Raw genomic sequence first — 23402 nt, 5'->3', positions numbered from 1 at the left:
ACTTTGTGAAATGTACTGCCTTACCTAAATAAAGAATTAAAAAAAAAAAAGAAAACGGACCTATCATCCCTACTGGACCGTCGCTCTCGCGTTCAGCTCTTCACCCGCCGACTGAAGGCTGATTTATGGTTCCGCGTTACACCAACGCAGAGCCTACGGCGTAGGGTACGCGGAGACGCGCACCGTAGGCTCTGCGTTGGGCGGCATTAGGTCACGTGAGCTGCAGGAACTGTTCTCGTGGAGTATGTACCCACCCGGAACTGTTTCCGGGCCGGACCCGGTTAGTCCATGGGGGGGAAAGTGGGTCTGTCACATAGATTTATATATATAGGCTTTATATAAATGTTATATGGTCAGTCACGCCGCGAGATTTTCTCTGGAGATCAGTAAAAGCGCAGGCCGGTTGTGCGGGGCTGGACCGGACGGGCGGAGGTGAAGACGCCGCTCTCAGGTCAGTCTGAGCAGGTCACGTGACCGAGGGACGGGCCACATGGCGGACAGTGGGATGGCTTTGTTGTTGTTGTTGTTGTTTTTGTTTTTTTATTCGTGTCAAAGGTTCATTATAAAACAAACATGGCAAAAATACATTCCATACAAATACATTTGTAATCGAAACGAGGTTGATAAAGGGAACAGTAGATGGGACACTGTATGTAAACCTGAGAATAAAGTGTGTAGAGATTGAATGTCTCATGACGATTATACAGTAATATCATATGAAAATAAGGTACAAACAATAATAAATAAATTAAATACGTGACATTTAAGTAAAATAATACAACAAACAAAACAAAACAAAATAACAACTTTTAAAAACCAGATAAAAATATGGCTCAGAGGTCAACAAATGTGTACACACACTTAATGTGTTTGGGCCTCCTCCTCCTACCTACTAACTTTTTTTTATCATTCTCATTTTACTAATTGTACTTGTCCTTGTTTCTGTTTTCTTTTTCTTATTGCATCTTTACCTGTTCTGCTTTTAACACCTTACCTGCCTATATTGGACTACAGATGGAAACTAGCCTTGTGCTACAATCTGGCACATTTACATATGTATATATGTTCATCAATGTGCATTGTCCTGAGAAATAAATAAATAAATAAAAATAAAATAAACAAAGTCCATCATACAAGGTGTAAGTAAGGATATCAGTCTTCTTAATCAGTGGGAAAAGTTCTTAACACTTCATAATTTTTTTGTGCTTTTGTTTCAGTTTTAAAGATTTTAAATATAATCCAAATTCATAAAAAAAAAAAAAATTTGGGGGATGACTATAAATACCTATTTTTATGAATAAAGAATTTGGCTAAACAGAAGATTACATTACAACAGAGTTCATCACTTTGTTTTGTAAAAACGTGCCAAATGTTATATTATCTCTAGAAATAGAAGTTGGGAAGGATAAAATCCTTCGCTTCATCCATTTGTGAATGTCAAGCCAGAACATAAATACCACATGAGAAAATATATGGTCTGTAGTCTCATTTTCACAGAATGAACAAATATCATCAAAACCAAAACATGATCCGAGTAGTTCTTTAGAAGGATATATGTTGTAAATAATTTTGAGGACATTGTGATGTTTACTTTTGCACGTGTCAGTAAGAAGGCAGCGTTTATCTGAGAACCAGCTAGAGGAGCGTCTCTGTGGACGTGTCCAAGGTCCACTGGGAAGTGCATCGATCTGGATCAATAATGTCTGTGTTGATCGCTCCCACGTCACGTGACCTCGCACCTCTGAATACAATCCGAGACAGACGTAAAAAACCAGGTTATGTCACGTCGGTGCGCTTTTGGTAATGAGGATTAATATTTGTTTTCCACTTCATTTTAATGCATTTCCCCCAGAAACACAAGCACAATTCAACACAAGGTAGTTCAAAGTGCTTTACATCAACATTAAAAGCGACAAGACACAATTAAACAGTAAATAACAAATAAAATGAAATAAAACAATAAGAAAAGAGGTAAAATAATAAAAAGCCCAAGTTGTTAAAAAGTAAGGGCAGTAGAGTACAGCAGGTACATCTCATTCTTACAATGGCAAGAATTACGTTTCTATACGGTCAAAAGACCGAAAGGTACTAGAAATAGCATATAGGATACTAGGATACTACAAAGGTACGTCTTAAAAGACACCATCATGCGATCATCTTGTCATAAGTGCAGGCAGCTTACTTAGTTTACTAGCTGCAGAAGTGCTCCTTGAAGAGCTGAGGGCTTAGCTTGCTCTTAAAGTAGGTCAGAGGACAGATCCTGAAATGCCAAGCGTTGACAGTGATGAGAGGAGGATGTGGTGGTGGACCGTGTCAAAGGCAGCGGACAGGTCAAGCAGTGTGAGGACTGAGGACGGACCAGCAGATCTGGCAACCCGTAGTGACTCAGTGACTGAAAGAGGAGCAGTTTCAGTTGAGTGGCCTAAAGACTGATGTGGATCATACTGGCGGTTGTGAAGGAACTGTGAGACCTGACTGAAGACGGCTCGCTTTAGAAGTTTAGGCATGAACGGGAGCAGTGAGACCGGCCGGTAGTTTTCAACCTAGGCAGAACTTGTCGATGTTTCCGAGTGTTGACACAAACACCGGGCGCTGACCCCGCCTGAACTGTCCCTCCGGTGCAGACACCCGGTTCTTCTGGACTGGACTTTGATTTCCAGGAGAGCAGCGGATACAGAACGGACCGTCCCTGGACTCTGGACATTTATGGACAAACAGCCAATGAGAGAAGCACGCAATGTAGGCGGAGTTATAACCAGACCAGCATCAAATAAAGACTTGAATAAATAAATGTGGAGCAGAAACGGAAGAAACTGAATTCTGCAGCCTTCTCGCTGGTTCTGAATACTGTCAACACATAAACCCCGCCCTGTTGTCATCGGTACGTTCTGTACCGGTGGCGGTGAGGATAACCAGACCCGGGCCAGACGGTCACAGAGAGAAGGTGTTTGACTGGTGACACGGACGTCCAGGCCAAGGTGTTCATGTCTCCTCCGTTTAATTCAATTCAATTTTATTTGTATAGCGTATATCAGAAGTAGGAGGTTGGAGTGAAGCTACTGTGATGTATTTGATTGTGTATCTAAACTAAGAAGACACCAACACTAAAGATGTAGAACCTGGAGGAGATGATAGATGTGCTGCTGGATCTGTGGCTTGTGTTTGATATCAAGTTAAAAAATGAGAGTGAGAAGCTCCTGATGGATCTGGTCGTTCCTTATCTCCGTCTAGATCCCTTTTTAATTCTCTCCTCAGCACCAGGTTTATGAACATCTGCACCTCAGAGTTGGATCATGAAACAGACTTCTGCTGCCGTTGCCTGTTGAATAAAATGAACAAGAATCCGTCAGAGTCTCTTTCTCTGATTTCCTCCTCCTGACTCAGACGTCTGACTCCAACCCCCCGACCAATCGGTGGTCTGTAGTGTGATGATGTCAGATACAGCCGACTCAGCCACTTAGAACCTCGGCAGAATAGTTACAGAAAAGTATTTACTCGGCACGTTAGACCCCTGGTGGAAAAGAACCAAACCGAGTGGAGGCTGAGTAGGTACTAGTGGAAAAGCACCATTTGTTTCCCTGAATGTCAGTCAGACGATGATTTCCAACATGTGACTGGACCAGGTTTAACCACGACTGAGAGCCATAAAGTCTGAAAGTAAAAAACAGAAATGAACAACGATGGTTGCTTGATCTTCCTCCACCTACTTCCTTCTCTCCTCTTCTCCAGGATGAACGTCTCATCTCTCCTTCAAGACCTTCATCTCTCCTCATCCTCCCCCTCCCCGCTCCCTCCAATCACAGAGCTCCTGCCTCGGCTGCAGCAGCAGCTGATTGGTGCTGCGGGTGACTCCTCCAAGACCCGCTCTCTGATTGGCCGGCTGGAGCAGCTCTTCCAGACAGCCGATCCCGACAGGCTGTTTTCTCCGGAGAGCGGGTGGGCGGAGCTCCGATCCACGTACAGCTCTCTGATCGGTGCTCTGGTGGACTCTGCAGCGCTGCCGCTCTGCCAGGACGACTCCGGCTCTCTGAGCGCGGCGTCCTATCAGAGCGTTCCCAGCCGGGCCGTAGCCGTAAGCTCCGCCCTCACGGCGCTGCTGGAACAGTGGGCGGGTTTGGGCGTGGCCAGAGGAGGTGGAGACGGGCTCCTGCTGGCCCTGGCTCCGCCCATCTGTGTGTTTGCAGTCACACATTTCCAGGTGAGTGACGGGGACACCTTTCCGGGGGTCGTTATGATCATAGACAAGTATCCATATCCGCTACATGGAGCTGCTGCGATACGTCAACGTCGCCGCCATATTGGATGCGGCAAGACTGCTCCGTAAACTAATACAAGTAAATGGACTTATTTTCATAAAGTGCCTTTCTACAAAGAAATTTACATTTTACATCTCATTTATTCATTCACACACGCACTAATATACTTGGGAAACAGTTAGGCACCAAATATAATATATTTAATTTTCTCAGATGGCAAAAACAAGAACTTTATTGATCCCACATAGGAGTAATTCATGTTATATCAGCTATAGAGAACAAGGTAGTGCCGAAAAACAATATATCCCCCCTCACAAAAATAAGAAAAATAGAGAAACATATTTTCTCATCAACAAAAATCAAATATCAATTCAAATCAAATAACAAAATAACATATTTGAACAATTTTTCAGACAATAAAATTACATTTGAACCATTTTGCAGACAATAAAATAACTGAAAAAATCTGAAAAATGGTTCAAATATTTTATTTTGTTACTTGAAAATTTTTAAATATGTTTATGTAAAATATGCTTTGTTGATGAGAAAATATATTTCTCTATTTTTCTTATTTTTGTGGGGGGGGATATATATTGTTTTTATTTATTTATTTGGTGCCTAACTGTTTCCCAAGTATATTAGTGCGTGTGTGAATGAATAAATGAGACGTAAAACGTAAATTTCTTTGTAGAAAGGCACTTATTAAGCCTGAATTAAGGTTCTGCGTCAAAACGACGCTGTCACCGTGACGCCGTCGTGAACCTTCCGACTTCTCCGTCACTCCATTTCTCCGTGGTGCAGTACCTCTCGTGAACGCTAGTTAGTGACCTTTTCCTGAATGGTTTATCCGACTTTTTCCGGTCACAGTGAATCAAAGAGATAAGGACAACTATTGTGCAAAAAACAGAAAACAAAAACAATCACACATACACGAAGAAAAGAGCGCTGAAAGTTCACGACTGCTTCAAACCAGAAACCGGAAATGCGTTTCTACCAAGCGAACCAATCACAGCCCTCTCCGTCTGCATTTGGTCTGCGTCACCTCGACGCGTAATTTTCGGGAAGTGCACGTCAGTGACGGCGTGTGGTACGGGTCGACGCGTACCACACGCCGTAGGCACGGCGTTGTTTTGACACAGAACCATGACTCAAGCTTTAGTTTACAGCGCAGTCTTGAACATCCAATATGGCGGCAGCGTTGACGTATCGCAGCAGCTCCATGGGGCGTCTACGTATATATGTCTATGGTTCTGATGGTACGTGGTGTTGGTGTGCAGGCTCAGCCGTGGAGCAGCTCGGCCTCCAGAGCGGCGGCACGGCGCCTGCAGGAGGCGCTGCTGAGGGCGGGCGGCTGGAGAGACTCCGCCGTCCTCCTGACGGGCGACGATGAGGGCGAGGACAGAGGGATTCTGGGAGGAGTGCTGGACATCCTGCAGCCTCAGCTCACCAAGTAAGACCCTACCAGTACCTGTGGGGGGAAGGACAGGTGAGCCGGACAGGTGGGACCAGCAGGGCCGGTCCAAGCCTCCATGGGACCCTAAGAAAAATGTGATTTTGGGGCCCTCTATTACTGCCAATAATACTGATTATTGATCATTCACACACCCACTATAAACTTATTTCATGTTTCATTTCATGTCATTACAAATACACTGGTAAAACTAGATGTAAGAACTTTTTGTTGTAGTTAGATTGTAATCCACAGTGATTTAGACCATGGAAGATACAACAGATTAACAAACTTCCAGAAAAATCTTTCAATTAATATTTTACAAAGTCAGCAACTACTGGCCACACAGAGAAGCAACAGGTCAAAGGTGAAAGAGCTGCACAGTTGCAGCACAGTTGTTTCCATCATCCTACTGTCAGCCTGGTTTTTAATCTGAAATGGAGCAAATTCAGCTACAAGAGCGGCCTGGGGTTGATTTACACTTAATATTTAAAGTTATATAGAACTAAGTGTGATACTGAGTGTCATCTACAGCAGTGGTTCTCAACTCCGGTCCTCGGGACCCCCTGTCCTGCATGTCTTAAATGTTTCCCTGCATCAACACACCTGATTCTAATTAACAGTCGTCACCAGCTTGTCATCAAAGTCTGGACAGTTCTGTTGATGACACAGCTCCTTGTATCACGGTGTGCTGAAGCAGGGAAACATCTAAGACATGCAGGACAGGGGGTCCCGAGGACCGGAGTTGAGAACCACTGATCTACAGTGTAGGCCTACTAAAAGAAACAAAATAATCAAATAGATCATTTATCAACCATTTACTGTAAACACATTATCTACTTTATTTGTGGTTTTAAATAAACTGCAACAGCAATGTGCATACTTTGTAACCAAAGCTAATTGGTTTGCCTTTGCCTTTCTTATTTCAATATTTGCTGGAAATGCATTGATGGATCATTCCGTAACATTTTTACAGCCCTAGAAATGAAACATTATTTTATGGTCACTATTGTGACGGGTGGGATTAAATGGGTTAAATGCATTAAACTCTATTTAAACTCTATTTACGACGTTCAGAAGTCTCACAAAGGTTCGTTAATTGATTTTTTTCTTAAATTGAACTCGTTTCAGCCTCAGGAAGGGTTAGGGTTAGTAAAAGAGACAGAAGGTAACTCTGAGTATGTTGAAGTAAAGCTGCTTTTCACCAGGTTTCCTTCACTGAGTCAGTTCCAACTCAGTTTCCCTGGGGTCATGTTCAATCCCCCCTTTTGAAACCCCCTGCTACAGTTGAGTTTATCGTGTTTAATGCGTCCATCTAAAAGAGTACATGGCTTTATTTTTCTTTATTTTTTCTTAATGAGTTTCAAAGTTTTTGTTTGGGAGGAGCCTCAGCTCAGGATGTTTAACTGCAGTTGTGATGTGTGTGTTCTGCAGGGATTCGTGGCAGCGCTGTGCAGCAGTGAAGCTGGTGTTCTCCTGGACTCTCCTGCAGGTCAGATTTCTGATGTATCTCCAGCCTTGATGTGTGTTTCGTGTGTTTTAATGGGTGTCTGAAGCAATATGGCTGCAAAAGAAGAAAAATGGGCTTCAGAAACCAACGGCTCATGGGCTTGATGCTTCATCCATGGCCATGGAGGCTTCCAACAAGACCCGTGACCATGGTCATCGTGGTGAGCCGTTGCCCTGGTAACCCGGGTGGCCCATTGTCATGGTCACTATGGTAACAGTTTGTGGCAGTGGACACCGACATGTTACCATGATTACCATTTCACTGCAAAAACTCAAAATCTTACCAGGAATATTGGTCTTATTTCTAGTTAAAATGTCTCATTTTTAGTCAAAAAATCTCATTACATTTAAAACAAGAGACATTACCAGAAAAATAACTTATTTGACAATTTTCACCTGTTTCAAGTAAATTTTCACTTGAAATAAGTAGAAAAATCTGCCAGTGGGACAAGATTTATCTTCTCGTTACAAGCAAAAAAATTTGTTCCACTGGAAAATCTACTTGAAACAGGTGAAAATTGTTGTTTTTTCCAGTGATGAGTCTTGTTTTAAGATTTATTTAGACATTTTAACTAGAAAAAAGACAGATATTCTTGTAAAGATTTTGAGTTTTTGCAGTGTGTGGTCTATTTCTATGGTCACCATGGTGGTCTGTTACCATTGTGAGCTGTTGCCGTGGTTACCAGGGTCAAAGCCTTTTACCATGGTTACCATAGTGAGATCACCTTACAATGGACATGGTGGCAATCTGTTACCATGGTTACCATGGTGTCAGCTTGAAACAGTGGACGTGGTGACCCATTCCCATTATAAACCTCTTGCTTCTCTATCCGTGATTGTATTTATTATTATTATTAAAATTAAAATGATTCTGTAGAAAAAGGCCACACACGCTGTTTGATTCCTGTTGGGAACATTTCCCTTCACATGGAGACTTATTGATGACATCTGCTGATCATGTTTAATGATTTGAGTGATTTTTCTTTGGTGTGTTGTGATGTTTTAGCTGTAATGCTGTTTGTGTTTACAAGGTGACCCGGCCGTCTCTGTCCCCTCACCTCCCCCGACTCCTCCCGCCCTCCCTGCTCTTCAACGACCACTACAGGCCGGAGAACGTGGTGCTGGGAGTCTGCTGTCTGCACCACATCGTCCTCAACACGGTCAGAGGACACACATGTAGAATCAGAGATCATAGATGATCTCAGCTTCCTCACCTGGTTGTGGATCTAATCCCATCCCAGCCAAGGAACTACTAATGGCACTTTTCCACCAGCACCTACTCAGCTCTACTCATCTCGGCCTGGTTTCTTTTCCACTACAATTCAGCACCTGGATCAGAAGTAGGAGGTTGGAGTGAAGCTGCTGTGACGTATTTGATTGTGTATCTAAACGGAGAAGACAACAACACTAAAGATGTAGAACCTGGAGGAGATGATAGATGTGCTGCTGGATCTGTGGCTTGTGTTCGATATCAAGTTAAAACATGAGAGAGAGAGAAGCTTCAAGCGGCAACGCTTTTTAATTCTATTTAGTTCGTCTCGGCGCTGCTGAAAAGTCAGCTGGAGCCGTGAGCAGCTATGAAGTGACAGAGCTCCTGGTAGATCTGGTCGTTCCTTATCTCCCGTCTAGATCCCTTTTTAATTCTCTCCTCAGCACCAGGTTTATGAACATCTGACCCTCAGAGTTGGATCAGGAAACAGACTTCTGCTGCCGTTGCTGGTTGAATAAAATGAACAAAAATCCGTCAGAGTCTCTTTCACTGATTTCCTCCTCCTGACTCAGACTTCTGACTCCAACCCCCCGACCAATCGGTGGCCTGTAGTGTGATGATGTCAGATACAGCCGACTCAGCAGCTTAGAACCTCGGCAGAATAGTTACAGAAAAGTATCTACCCGGCACGTTAGACCCCTAGTGGAAAAGAACCAAACCGAGTGGAGTCGGGCTGAGTAGGTTCTAGTGGAAAAGCACCAGTTGTTCTTGGTCTCCCTGTTCTGTTGACTGATCGTAGCTAACGTTGATCTGTGTGTTAACTGGACGTGTGAATGTTTCCAGCCCGCTGCAGACCTGCATCAGTTCAACACAGCAGAGGTGGTGTACCAGGCTCTGTTCAAACACCTGAGCACGGGGGAGGCCGCCGTGGTCCAGGTAACGCACGCACGCACGCACGCACGCACGCACGCACGCACGCACGCACGCACGCACGCACGCACGCACGCACGCACGCACGCACGCACGCACGCACGCACGCACGCACGCACGCACGCACGCACGCACGCACGCACGCACGCACGAACGCACGCACACACACACACACACACACACACACACCTGTACTAACGAGGACGTCCTGTCCCCCCAGCCCGTCCTGTCCTGTCTCCTGGACCTGCTCCTGGTGTTTGAGAAGCCCCCCTCCTCCCTCGGCCCCTCCTCCTGCCGCAGGAAGCCCAGTCGCCATGACGACGTGTTGCGTCTGGTCCTCACCCGCATGGAGGCGGAGCACAAGGTGGCGCTGCGTCGCGTCTACGCCGCAGCGCTGCCGCTCTACATCCACAGGTGTGTGTGCTGGCGTGAGAGATTTAAAGTTAATGTTTAATGTTAATGCAGATTACACATCGTCCCATTATTTCTTTAAAGTGCTCCAATGCTCAGATGTATAAAGTGCTAATGCATATTGCACATTCATTTCTTGCATTTTTTTTTGCATTTTAATTGCTTTTAGTGCTCAAAGTTGTAAAGTAGTGCCCTATTGCACTTATTGCACAAGTTGAAATTATAGCATACATATTTATTATGTATGCCGTGATTCTGGATTCTACTTCCCAACGGCTGCATGTATAAACTGAACAAGATTGGCCCTAGCACTGAACCCTGCAGAACACCATAACAGACCCTTGACTGTTCTGAAGAAACCTCATGTACATGAACAAACTGGAACCTGTCAGATAGATATGATTTAAACCAACGTAGAGGTAAAGTGTGTGAGTGGAGTTCTGGTCCAGCTGCTGGAGCTCAGAGTGTGTGTGTGTTGTTGTCAGGGTGGGCGTGTCCGTCTGCAGACACCTGCAGCGGGTGGAGCGGGTGGTGCTGGGATACCTGGAGATCAACGATCCACCTGAGGAGACGAGCCGGCTGAAGATCCTGGAGGCGCTGCAGGGGACGATCCGAGCTGCCTGGCCACGGTACACACACACACAAAACCTCTTCCAGTTGTTAATAAAGGCCACGTCGTTTTCTGAACACCACCGAGACTACCAGCGGCAGAGAGATAACATGCGGCTAAACATCTGGTCAGATTGGGGAGGAGACCAGAGAAACATATGGAGTCCACACTGCAAAAACTCAAAATCTTACCAGGAATATTTGTCTTATTTCTAGTTAAAATGTCTCATTTTTAGTCAAAAAATCTCATTACACTTAAAACAAGACTCACTACCAGAAAAATAACTTATTTGACAATTTTCACCTGTTTCAAGTACATTTTCACTTGAAATAAGTAGAAAAATCTGCCAGTGGGACAAGATTTATCTTCTCATTACAAGCAAAAAAAATCCTGTTCCACTGGCAGATTTTTCTACTTATTTTAAGTGAAAATTGTTTTAAGTGTAATGAGATTTTTTTTGACTAAAAATTTCAATTCAATTAAATTTTTTTCAATTCAATTTTATTTCTATAGCGTCTAATACAACAGAGTTGTCTCTAGACGCTTTCCAGAGACCCAGAACATGACCCCCGAGCAGTTATTACATAAACAATGGCAGGTAAAAACTCCCCTAGTGGGAGAAAAACCTTAAGCCAAACAGTGGCAAGGAAAAACTCCCCTTTAGGAGGAAGAAACCTTGAGCAGGACCAGGCTCATAAGGGGGACCCTCCTGCCGAGGGCCAGACTGGGGGAGTCGGGGACGGCAACAGCACAGCAGGCAGGTGGAAGCAGCAACGGGATGACCAGGGGTGGGGACCGCAGGCCAGCACGCAGCTCCCGAAGCTCCGGCCCGATCAGCAAGTCCCAGGTTGGGGTGCAGGGTCGGGGAAAGACTTGTGCTCCGTAATGCAAGCTACAAGCCACCCACGACCACCTGCAGGTTCCGGTGTCCGGCAAAGGATGCTGCAACATGGACAAAAGAGAGAAAAGGGAGGAGAAGGGGGGGCCAGCACAAGAAACCACAGGAGCGACTCTGACACACTAAAGTTTACACTACCTAGAGATTTACCAACACCAGCTAGAGGTTTACTAAACACTAACTATAGGCTTTACTAAACAGAAATGTTTTAAGTTTAGTTTTAAAGGTGGAGGTGGTGTCAGCCTCCTTAACCCAGATTGGAAGTTGGTTCCATAGTAATGGTGCCTGATAGCAGAACGCCCGCCCTCCAAATCTACATTTGGATACTCTAGGAACTACGAGTAAACCTGCACTCTGAGAACGGAGAGCTCTGACAGGAACATAAGGCACTATCAGGTCTTGCAAATAATGCGGAGCTAAGCCGTTTTGGGCTTTATACGCAAGTAATAAAATTTTAAATTGGATTCTGAATTTTACGGGTAACCAATGGAGCGACGCTAACACTGGAGAGACGTGGTCTCTCCTGCTAATTCCTGTCAGTACTCGTGCTGCTGCATTTTGGATCAGCTGGAGCCTATTCAGCAAATTACTTGGACATCCTGCTAACAACACATTACAGTAATCTAGTCTAGAAGATACAAACGCATGAACTAGTTTTTCTGCATCACTCTGCGAGAGGATTTTCCTAATCTTTGCAATATTACGGAGATGGAAAAAGGCTATTTTACAAACCTGATTGACATATGGTTTAAACGACAAATCCTGATCGAAAATAACACCAAGGTTTCTCACAGTTGCACTGGAAGCCATCGCAACACCATCTAATCCCTTCCTAAGATGCTCTGGACCAAGAATGATAACCTCTGTTTTACCTGAATTTAGAAGCAAGAAATTTCTGGACATCCAGTCCTTGATGTCCCTAAGACATGCCGGAAGTTTAACTAACGGTTCTGTTTCATCCGGCTTCATAGACAAATAGAGCTGCGTATCATCAGCATAACAATTAAAGTGTATGCCGTGACCAACGGCTGCATGTATAAACTGAACAAGATTGGCCCTAGCACTGAACCCTGCGGAACACCATAACAGACCCTTGACTGTTCTGAAGAAACCTCATGTACATGAACAAACTGGAATCTGTCAGATAGATATGATTTAAACCAACGTAGAGCTGTCCCTTTAATCCCAACAAAATGCTCTAACCTGTGCAGTAAAATGCCATGATCTACAGTGTCAAAAGCAGCACTGAGGTCCAGTAGAACCAATATGGACACTAATCCCTTATCTGAGGCCATAAGAAGGTCATTCGTAACTCGAACCAGTGCTGTCTCTGTGCTATGATGCATTCTGAACCCTGACTGAAAGACTTCAAACAGATCATTTCTATACAAATAGTCACATAACTGGCTTGAAACTGCCTTTTCCAGAATTTTAGACACAAATGGAAGGTTAAAAATTGGTCTATAATTAGCTAAGGTGTCTGGGTCAAGAGAAGGTTTTTTAAGTAAAGGTTTAATTACTGCGACTTTGAAAACCTGTGGTACATATCCTAAGCTTAGGGATAAGTTAATTTGGTCCAGTATTGTCGTACCAATAAGAGAAAAAATATGTTTGAATAGTGGAGTCGGGATGGGGTCTAACATACATGTGGTTGACTTAGCTCTATTAACGAGTGAAGTCAGCTCAGGGAGGTCTATAGGATCAAAACAGTCTAGAGGCAAGTCAGAGCCTAGGGAAGTCGCTAAAGCTGAAGAAACACCTACAACCGGCTGGTTGATTTCTTCTCTAATTCTCGCGATTTTACTGTTGAAGAAGCCCATAAAGTCCTCACTACTGAGAGCTGCAGGAATGCACGGCTCAACAGAGTTGTGACTCTTTGTCAGCCTGGCTACAGTGAGACATTTTAACTAGAAATAATACAAATATTCTTGTTAAGATTTTGAGTTTTTGCAGTGTGAGAGTACATATTACGTGCTCTCAAATAAAATCAATAATATATAATACAGGGGCGATTTTAGCATCAGAGCTTTGGGGGGGCTCAGCCTACCAAAGTTCATGGACCACAGAACCCCTAGGGGGGTCCGGGGGCATGCCCCCCCGGAAGAAAAATTTGTAGATTTTAAGTAAAAATGGATCAATCTGGTGCACTTTGAGGTCAAAATGAAGAGACTAGATCTATGAAGACCTATACACATCAATATCTTCTTTACTGTTCTGTGGTTTTACAGCGATGAAAAAATAATTGTTTCCCTATATATATTCTGCATACAGGTTATGGTAGAATTTTGCTTGCATAAATAATACCAAAATCACTTCAGGGGAGACTCAAGTAAAGTAATATTTTGCTTTGTAGGCAAAAGTAAAATTAAATCAAATCAAATGGAACTTCCTAACTTATTGGCTGGAATAATATTCCGACAAGATAATAATATACTGTAAGCTAAAGCAGGAGTTTGCAGTCAACTAGTTGAAAAGCAGCCACTTGCGATTCTGAAGGGCTTAATTTCATTCAGAAGACAAGAGACCCGTTTGAAAATATGTTCTTCACTTATGCCCATATTGTTTCTCAAAAGACATTGCATCCATTTAGACCCGCTTTACTGCGAGCTAGCATGATGGCTGGCTGGCTTGGTGTGTCATGGTAGCCTTGCCAATCGTCACCTGTCTGGCAGGCACATGACAAGTTATTTTGTTTAGCTACTACAACGGTATGCGCTAATTTGCACATCAATATGCGCTAATTGAGTAACTAACGACTCTGACTGCTCAATGCTCACCTCACAGTCTCATCATGAGTGGGGACTGGGGAGAATGATTGTTGACTGTAAAAGGCTACTTCGTTGTGTGTGTGTGTGTGTGTGACCTGTGTGAAGTGAAGGGATTAGGCACATAGATGGAGGAGGGAGCGCCTGGCAGTAGCGGTTCTAGAAACTTTTCGGGTGGGCTGAGTCAGGGCCCCCTTGGTGGGATGAACCCCCCTAAATGTTTGTCAGCACACCCTAAGAACATAGAGGGGGGAACTCACACACAGCGCATTGAGTGGAATCAGAAACTGCTAGTAATGACCACCAGAGGGGAAAAAAAAAAAAAAAAAAAAAAAAAAAAAAATTGTCTCTATTTTTTTGGGGGGGCTGAGACTTCTTTTGGGGGGGCTCAAGCCCCCCCAAAAAGGGCCTAGTGGCGCCCCTGGTATAATATAATAAGTAATAAAATAACCACACTTTATGCGTGTACTAAAAAAAACATCACAAAAACATAAGCACACACACACACATTGCTGCCCAATGAAGGAACATAGTGAAATATAACAGTCATGCGCTCAGAGCTGTAACGTTTCCACATGATCAACAAAGTTGTTTAACCAGAGGCTGAACACGAGTATCTGGGTTAAAGTCATAACTTGGGTTGAAAATGGAACTCATTACAAAGCACTCTAAAAATCAATTCACTAGTATCTTTTGGTCATTTTGAATCCCTGATCTTAAACCTATTAAGCACTGTTTGTATCTGTTTTAATCGGCTTTATAGTTACATTATTTATTAATTGTAACTTCATATTTGTTTAATTGACCGCTCTTTTGTTGTTTTGTTTTTGTCTTTTGTTGTTTCCTGACCCGCTGACCTCTGACCTCTCCGTCTCCAGGATGGAGCGGCGTGTCCACGTGTTGCTGCGTTCTCTGCTGCGGTTGCTGGTGGACGTCTCTCAGGACTCACAGCTCCACGACTCGGTCCGGCAGCAGGTGATGGAACAAACCACCGTCTGCATCCGACTGCTGGACGCCTGCTCACACGGAACCCTGCAGGTGAGAGCTCTGGGGGGTGGGTGGATGGCTGGGTGGATGAATAGATGGATGGATGTGTGTCTCTGATTTCAAGGACTGGGGGGTGGATGGGGTTCATGTGGACCGTAGGTGTTGAGATGTGATCAGGAACATGAACCTCCCATGGCACCGCCCCCTACTGGCCCAGCATGGAGGTTCTGGTTTCAGAGATGCTTTCAGGTCCTACATCTGTTGGGCAGGTTCATGTTTGATGCACACACACTTTTAGGGCGGAAAGAAGGAGCGAATAGCAACATTTATATTCACCAGAGTTCAACTTCCACCTGAAAATACATGAAAAAAACAACAAGTTTGAAGACGTTGGACTTTACTCAGCAGCAGAAGAGAATAGATGTGTGGAAGGAAAAACAAAACTGAGTAAACCCAAGTTTGATAAAATACAGACGTAGAATGTTCAGATTATAAAGTCCTTAATAAAAAGTTTTTCATTTATTCCAACATTTGTTTCAATAAACATATACATATACTTTTCATGTATTAAAATGGAACAAGATAAATAAACTTATAATAAAATCAGGGAGGTGCTGAGTGAGCACCAGCGACAGAATCAGCTGGTCGTCCTTTAACCTTAGTTTAGTTTAGTTTATTGTTTTGCACAGTTTTAAAAATATACAGGAAATATCAAATATAAATACTATACGGTTCAGGAAGAGGCAAAAAACCCAATGGGCTTATTTGAAGCATCCACTGAAGTTATTAAAATGTCATGTGTTATAAAGAACACAAGATTAACATACAAAAACAAAAAGTATAACTACACAAAAGTGATGGCAAATTAATAATGCAATATATAAATAATAAAGAATAAAGACAAAAATAGTGTGTGTCAGTGTGCATGGGATATTGTTTTTACAAGTTATATTACTTATATTGACTCCTGAGCAAATAAGACGGTACATGTCACTATGAGTGAAACACAAAAAAAAAAAAAAAAAAAAAACATGGATACATGTACAACAATACATTGGGAAAACAGTTACAAAACAGCAGTCAAGTTCCTTCAAACGTCTTTTGTAACATTTCAAAGAGGAAGAGTCTTTGCCAAGTGGGAAAAATCATTCCACAATTTAGTCCCTAAATCTCACCAAAAATTGACGTCTGCAAGTGAGAAATTTAGGAAGATAAAGATCTGAGGATTGTCCAGTTGAATAAGAATGAACCTGTGAATTTAATTTAAAGTAAGTGTTGAACTGTCCAGGAATATTCCCTTCACTTGAATTTAGCTTATAAATAAAAACGCATATCTGAAAAATATTGATATCATAAATAGTAAGAATGTGGAGTTTGTGAAATAAAGGAGAGACACGCTGATGTCTTCGTCCGGCACATCGCCAGGCTGGCCAAAGGTGACGGTCAAGAGAAGAAAAACACGTGCAACGGTCACACAGACGAGTAAAACCCCCGAGGGAGGAACCTCGGCAGAATAGTTACAGAAAAAGTATCAACTCAGCACGTTAGACCCCTGGTGGGAAAGAACCAAACTGAGTGGAGGCTGAGTAGGTGCTAGTGGAAAAGCAGCAACAGAGGCTTCAGAAGCGGGGGGAAAACCTCTGGGGGTTTGTTCCGGTCTTCTTCTCCAGTCTGCTGTTCTGACATCAGTCAATCTGTTTTTGTCTGAAACGTGATGAGCAGGGGATGAAAGCCGGCTCTTTAGTACTAAAGTCTTCAGCACTGTGGTCCAGCTGAGATGTTTATCTGTCCGTGTGTCTGTCAGCCTCTCCTCCAGCAGGTGGACAGCAGCTGCTGCAGCGCTGAAGTCCTGGGCTGCCTGGCAGCAGTCACCATGACGACAGAGCCGTAACCCGGAGGCTCCAGCCTTTCTGACGCTCAGCGGGTCTCGGGTCGGCTCGGACCCGGACCCTCCCTGGACCCGGACCCTCCCTGGACCCCCTGGGAGCCCCAGCAGTCGGAGAACTGTCCGGGCTCAGCAGAGTCCGGGTCGGAGCAGGAGGTCCAGACAGCTGGGGGAGCAGCTTCCTGTGGCAGGAGAGGAACACGAGTTGAGACCAGAGCTGTCGGCTCATCACCTGCTAATGTTTCCCTGGAAAAGTTACGTGAAACAGAAAAACTTTGTTTGCTGTCATGAATAAAATATGTGTGAATGACATTCTAAAATCCTTTAGTTTTTATTTAATGAACGGGAGGGGTGGGGGGGTGGTGTAGTTTCCATGTGCATGGACGGGAGTTAAAGGGTGGCTTGTCGTGGCTGCACAGATGTAAACGATCAGAATATGATGGAAGAGGTGGTGACTAGCGGGAATTAAAAGTTGCGTTCCGTATTGAACCAATACAGACACATATTATGCTCTTGTTTATTTATGTAATAATATACAGGACTGTCTCAGTAAATTAGAATATTCTGGGAATCTTAATCTTAAACTGTAAGCCATGATCAGCAATATTAAAATAATAAAAGGCTTGCAATATTTCAGTTGATTTGTAATGAATCCAGAATGTATGACATTTTTGTTTTTTTAATTGCATTACAGAAAATAAAGAACTTTATCACAATATTCAAATTTTCTGAGACAGTCCTGTAAAGCGAGAATTGTTTTTTTTTCTCTTTATCGTATAATGTTCACAAAGTGTAATACAATTCATGTCATGGGTAGTGTATTTTGAAGGATCAAATACTCAACATCCCATATTATCAATTTAGCGTGGCAATCAGCCTTTGAAAATCGACTGTGCGCATGCGCAGAACCACAAAGTAGCATTTCTCGGCAGGGAGCAGAAATTGTCAGAACACCGGAACAAACCTCTGGTTCTGTTTCGTATACGTTTGTGAGTCTCACCTGCTTTTAAGAAGCTCCGCCTCTTTTAGCTGCAGTTCTTCGTCTTCCTCGTGTAGATGTGGTCGTCCCTCCTCCTGCTGGAGCCCCCGTCGGCCTCGCCCTCAGCTCCTCACCTGACCAGCCACAACCAATCACACAGGAGTTTTCAGAGCAACCAGGAAGGAGGTGATTTACGGGAATAACTCAGGTCCTTCCTAGAGATGAACGGCTCCGCGCAAACTTTACTTCCCAGCGTGTGATGCGATGATGGCGAGCAGAAGACGTGTGTGCACAAACAGTCAGGTGCTTGTAGGGGCCGCGTCCACGTAACAAACCGTATGTTTGATATAGCTTCACTTTGATAACGTTGAGTCATCTTCATTTATAATCGCCTCATTGAAGAAGTCATAGCTAAGAAAGCTCTGCCCAGCTAGTGTCGCCAACAGTCCCTTGAAAAACGGAATCGTCCCGTATTTATAAACTAAAGTACGTCCCGTATTGAGCTGAAAAGGGACACACTTTGTCCCGTATTACTGTGAGAGTCAAAGAATAGTCATAAAATGCCAATGGAAAATGGCATTGAGCTGTTGAGTTCATAAGTTATTTTTTCTGTTTTACTACAACTGTAGCTACAGTCATGGCCTTTAAGACACAAATATGTTTAAAAGTTTTCTACAGACTTTCTGTTTGCACTTTTGTTATTGCACTAAAAATGTGCACGATTACAGAATGGATGTTCTGATTTATTTCTATTGTTTTATATTAATTTATACTATTTTAAGTTAAGCAGGACAGGTTTCTGTTTAAGAAAGATACTTATTTTATTCAGTTCATTTTGTTATTTTGTATTAAAGTGAATAGCTGAATAATAATTTGTTTTCCATGTGTTCATGGTATTCAAAAATATGCATCTAATCCAATTCAGGTTCGAGTCAAATAGTTAAAAAAATCGTTTCACTCACAAAAAAAGGGGCTAAAAGAATTCATCACACCAGAAAAGGTAAAGGCAATGTCACTGCAGTTGAGTTAAACTGCATGTGACATGAACGCACCAGTGAAGAGCTGCTGATTGGCTGCTGTGTCTTTGACCACACCCCCTTGGCTTTGCTCCTCCCTCCATTTGCAGAGCTCCACCTGCAGCAGCGACAGACACCTGACACACACACACCCCGAACACAGGTCAGCTGTGTGAATCGTGCACCTGCTCGAGGAACCAGGGGCGTCACTTGGGTATGGCAAGTTATGGCAGCCGCCACACCTTAGCTTCAGGGGAAAATGTAAATGTTTATTGATTATTCTATCTATATTGATACATTTAAAATAACTACAAATGCAAATCAGAACGACATGATCGATATCTTGAAATGTGATGTCCCAGAGTCCCATGACGACAGTGGTCGCTATCAATCTGGTTTTTAGCTCTGCAGTGTTACTAACTTACAAAAATGAAAAGTAAGCAGACAATTTAAAAAAAAAAAGAAAGAAGGCAAGTGATGGGTCCAATGTTGCCCCAGCAGAAGATATTAACGAGGCTGTTAGCCACTGATGGATTAATTATGCAAGTTCATTTTAAGGTAAGATATCAAATCACCCTACCCTCTTATAAATCTGTTTAAGGGAAATATTTGACTTTTTTTTTTACTCTCTCTCTCTCTTTCTCTCTTCTGCTCCTCCCTCTCCTTTTTGCATTTGGACTTTAACTGTTTGAATTTAAACTGAGATGTCCCCGTGATATTGTTGCACTGACATAATGAATAAAGTGAACCGAATGAGTTAAATTGCTTTTGTCAGATACGCTTCCTGTTCTCTAACTCTGCCGCTTGCTGTCCGTGGTGCAGAAAACAGATGCGTATTGCGTAAAGGCCCATTGGCTGAATTGATCCACACGTTGTTAAAGTATAGTGTTCATAGTTACGTTAGCAGGATGTGAGCGAGACTGCATTTGAAAAAGTTCACATTTTCTTGACCACACAGATAAGCTACATAGCAGACTTCTGTGATGAGTATTTGCAGGACGTGTTGGTTGATACTGTAGTTAAGTTCTGTGACTCGTAACCTGGCCATACCTTAGCTTTGACTGAATTGACGCCACTGCGAGGAAGTGCCGTGTGCGGGTGCAGCCTCGTACCTGTCGGCGTGTCTCCTCCGGGCCTCCAGGTGGCAGCACTGCTCCTGCAGGCCGCTCCTCTCCTCCGTCCTCCTCCTCACTTCCTCCTCCACCTCCTGCTCACACACAACAGCAAACATCAACATCCACACCAACATCTGTCTCCGCCACACTTGTACAGACCGGAATCACTAGCAGTATCGGATCGGCGGGTGTGTAGGCCTCTGTTGAAAAAATCAATTTTCCAATTCAAAATTTTTTTTCATTATTACATTTTCGCCCGGTGAACTTTAATCCCAGTAGTCACGCCATTTAATTCACACATGCGCTGTTGAGCTGTTGCAATTTCTTTCTTTTTTTTGCATTTTAAATGGATATTGAAAGGCATATTTGATTAACTTTTGGAATCTTTTTGTTTTTGCCCAAAAAAGGAATGTTTTGTTGGACACGAGAATAACTACTGCCATGTTTTTGCCTTTGAATATGTTTAAAAGTATGAAAACAAGTTTTCAGTTATAATTGCATAAATTGTCTATATTTCATTACTTTATATACTGTCTTGGGGTTACATTTGCATAAAATGCTAAAAACTAAATTCTCAAAAATTAAAAACCGAAAAACACAGAAAATGGAAAATATGAAAACGGAATGTGGGAAAAAATAAAAGCAATTTCATCCGTCTCTGTTTGCTGCCCTGGATCTGTTTGATAATTCTGGCCCACATGATGTTTCTGAAAGCAGTTCTATCAGCATTCTGGGAGCTGATTGGTCCTTACAGCATCATTAGCTGCAATAATTGCTGTTGAATCTCAATATAATACTAGTATGAATATGTTGTATAACTACACAGTCATATAATTCATGCAACAGCTCAAAAAACATTGTTGATAACACTAACCCAAATCAATATCGGATCGGATCAAATCGAATCAAATCCTGATAATCGATTCTGAATCTTAAGAATCAGAATTGAATCGATTCTTGACATTTGAATGGAAACCCAGATCTAATCGTGTGACTTTGTGTGCTGTGTATAGAGCGAGTTTTAAAAGCTAGTGAAGCTAGTCTGAGGTGTAGTGGGTTGTCACTGTGTGGGGGGGCGGGGGGATCAGGTCCAACCAGATGCTAAAGCTCAGGTTGAAGTCGACCAGAGTTCCTATGTGGTACAGGGTAGAGGGCTGCGTTGGGATTGGGTCCCGCCGGGTTCCGTGGGTCCCAACGCAGATCTGGCAGGAGCGGGAGGTTTGAACTTTGCTGCGGGCGGATAAAAAAAACACTGCAGGATCGGGATGTAGCCTAGCAACAAGATCGAAATCAATGAGGTGGAAAATAAACCTCAAACAAGGTCTTTACAAAACAAAGACAAAGCAAGGTCAGTCAGATATTTGGAGAAACTGTGTTTAGTGTCTGTGGAGCATCTTGGAAGAGAGACGAGGGATTGGAACCTCAGTCAGTCAGCAACATTCTCTTCCTCCACAGATATGTAATGGACAAGCGGTTCATTTGTTAAATTAATTTGTTTCTTTCTTTAACATTGTCTATTTCTAGTGTTGTCCCAATCGATCGGCCGCCCGATCGATCGGGCCCGATCATCAGTATCGACCAAAAAAGTATCGGGACATACCTAGTTATTAATGTTTTTAATATATATTAAATCGTTTTATATATCGTTGCATTTAATGTATTTTCCGGCCGCCGACCGGAAGTGGCGAAGTAAGCGAAACTAACATGGTTTACATGTTTGAATTGTGAAATGTTCTATCTGTTCATGTTGCATTAAGCTGCTGCTATTCATTTCATTCAGAATGTTGCACTAAGGTTAAGCCAAAAAGTATTTTAATTTTCTTGTGTTTGTGAGTTTGACTGGATGTCATTCAACTACCTCTTTTGAAGTTACATTTATTTATTTTTGTTATTGCACTATTCTGCACTTTTTGTTTTAGTTTACAATTTCATGTTTTTACATTTTGTAGCACCAGTGCTGATAAGCTTTGTTGAAATATATTCCCATGTTGTTCTCCAATGGACAATAAAAGAAACTTGGGATAATTTAGTTTTAGTCCTCTTTTTTTTTGTTTTAATTCATTACCAAAATGTATTTGATCAGGAAAAAATATCGGAAATGTATCAGGAGCCAAAAAAAGTGATCAGATCGGGAAAAATCGGGATCGCCAGAAACTCAAACTCAAGTGATCGGGATCAGATCGGAAGCTAAAAAATCGTGATCGGGACAACCCTATCTATTTCATGTTATTTATTAGTGTGATTTGAGCCACTCACAGCTACTCTCGTTGCTATAACTTCAATCACATAATTTATGCGTGCAGGAAAGATGAAATAGCTTGTGCGATGATGACAATGATGGATTTGCATAACTTTCAGTCAGGTAAACTATGAACTGTCAATTATCCATCAAGCTCCACAATTATCATGTTAACATTAAATCAGATAGATTTGTCCAGGACATTTCTCTTGCAGGACGGGAGAAGACACAAAATCAATGCATCTCTATTATTGTGCGGGAATGAATTCTCAGAGTAGCACACACGTTGCGGGTGGTTTTGGTCAGAAATGCAACGGCAGCAGGATGAAGGAAACAGTCCCGCTATAGCAGGACTCTATTACACGGCATCAAACACAGCATTATGGAACTTCAGGTCCACTCACATTCACATGCTTGACCATTGAAGAAAAGAAAGGATCAGCGTTGGCAGATACTGTCACGGCTGGGGTTGTTTAGGACCCAGATGCAGGACACTAACTAAACACATGGAAACACGGAGGGAGCAAACAGTACGGAACGACAAGGAGCAAGGGAAAGACAAGACCAGATATACACAAGGGGGTAACGAGACACAGGTGTGAACAATCAGGGCAGATGGAAGACAGGCAGGGCAGAACAGAAACACAAACTGGGGGAAATGTCAGACACTGACAGATACAGAACTCGGGATTCAGAAGCTTTTCGTGACCTGCAGTTCAGCTCGCCGTTGATTGGTGTCGTTGAGACGTGACGCTGCTTCTTCTCTGTGGGACGTCACTTCCTGTTGCAGCGCAGCCAGCTCCTTCTTCTTCTCCTGCACCTCGTCCTGCATCTCCCCCAGCTCGTCCCTGTCCCTGCGGAGCTGCTGCAGAGTCCGGGTGCGTTTGTTTTTGGCGTCCCGGAGTTCCTGCTGCTCTCCCAGCAGCTCCTGCAGTACCTGTTTCAGCTCTGAACACAAACATGCCAGCTGATCAGACGTTTACACGTCAACGTCGCTACATCAGCTGTTGCGGATGATAAAAGTCAAACACGGCAGTCCTGCTTGTTTTACAGTAAAAGTGGTGAAAAGCTCCTGCAGCGGCGCAACAAACTGGAGCTGGTAGATCTGCTGCAGACTCACAAACTTGAGTGAAAATAAAACA

At 43.1% G+C, this 23402-nt stretch overlaps 1 protein-coding gene across 1 annotated transcript; it reads left to right on the top strand.

The window, feature by feature from the left end:
- The first annotated feature begins 298 nt into the window (after positions 1–298).
- tti2 (TELO2 interacting protein 2) lies at positions 299–17240 on the top strand. Its single transcript, XM_061730161.1, has 10 exons — positions 299–451; positions 3730–4198; positions 5534–5706; positions 7141–7198; positions 8247–8375; positions 9269–9361; positions 9576–9769; positions 10252–10395; positions 14918–15077; positions 16831–17240. The coding sequence occupies exons 2-10, from the start codon at positions 3731–3733 to the stop codon at positions 16915–16917; spliced, it is 1506 nt and encodes a 501-aa protein (XP_061586145.1). The 5' UTR covers positions 299–451; position 3730; the 3' UTR covers positions 16918–17240.
- The last annotated feature ends 6162 nt before the right edge of the window (positions 17241–23402 follow it).

This window comes from Cololabis saira, chromosome 9 (genome assembly GCF_033807715.1).
Source record: "Cololabis saira isolate AMF1-May2022 chromosome 9, fColSai1.1, whole genome shotgun sequence".
Classification (NCBI taxonomy): Eukaryota; Metazoa; Chordata; class Actinopteri; order Beloniformes; family Belonidae; genus Cololabis; species Cololabis saira.
This window is presented reverse-complemented; position numbering and strand designations above follow the sequence as displayed.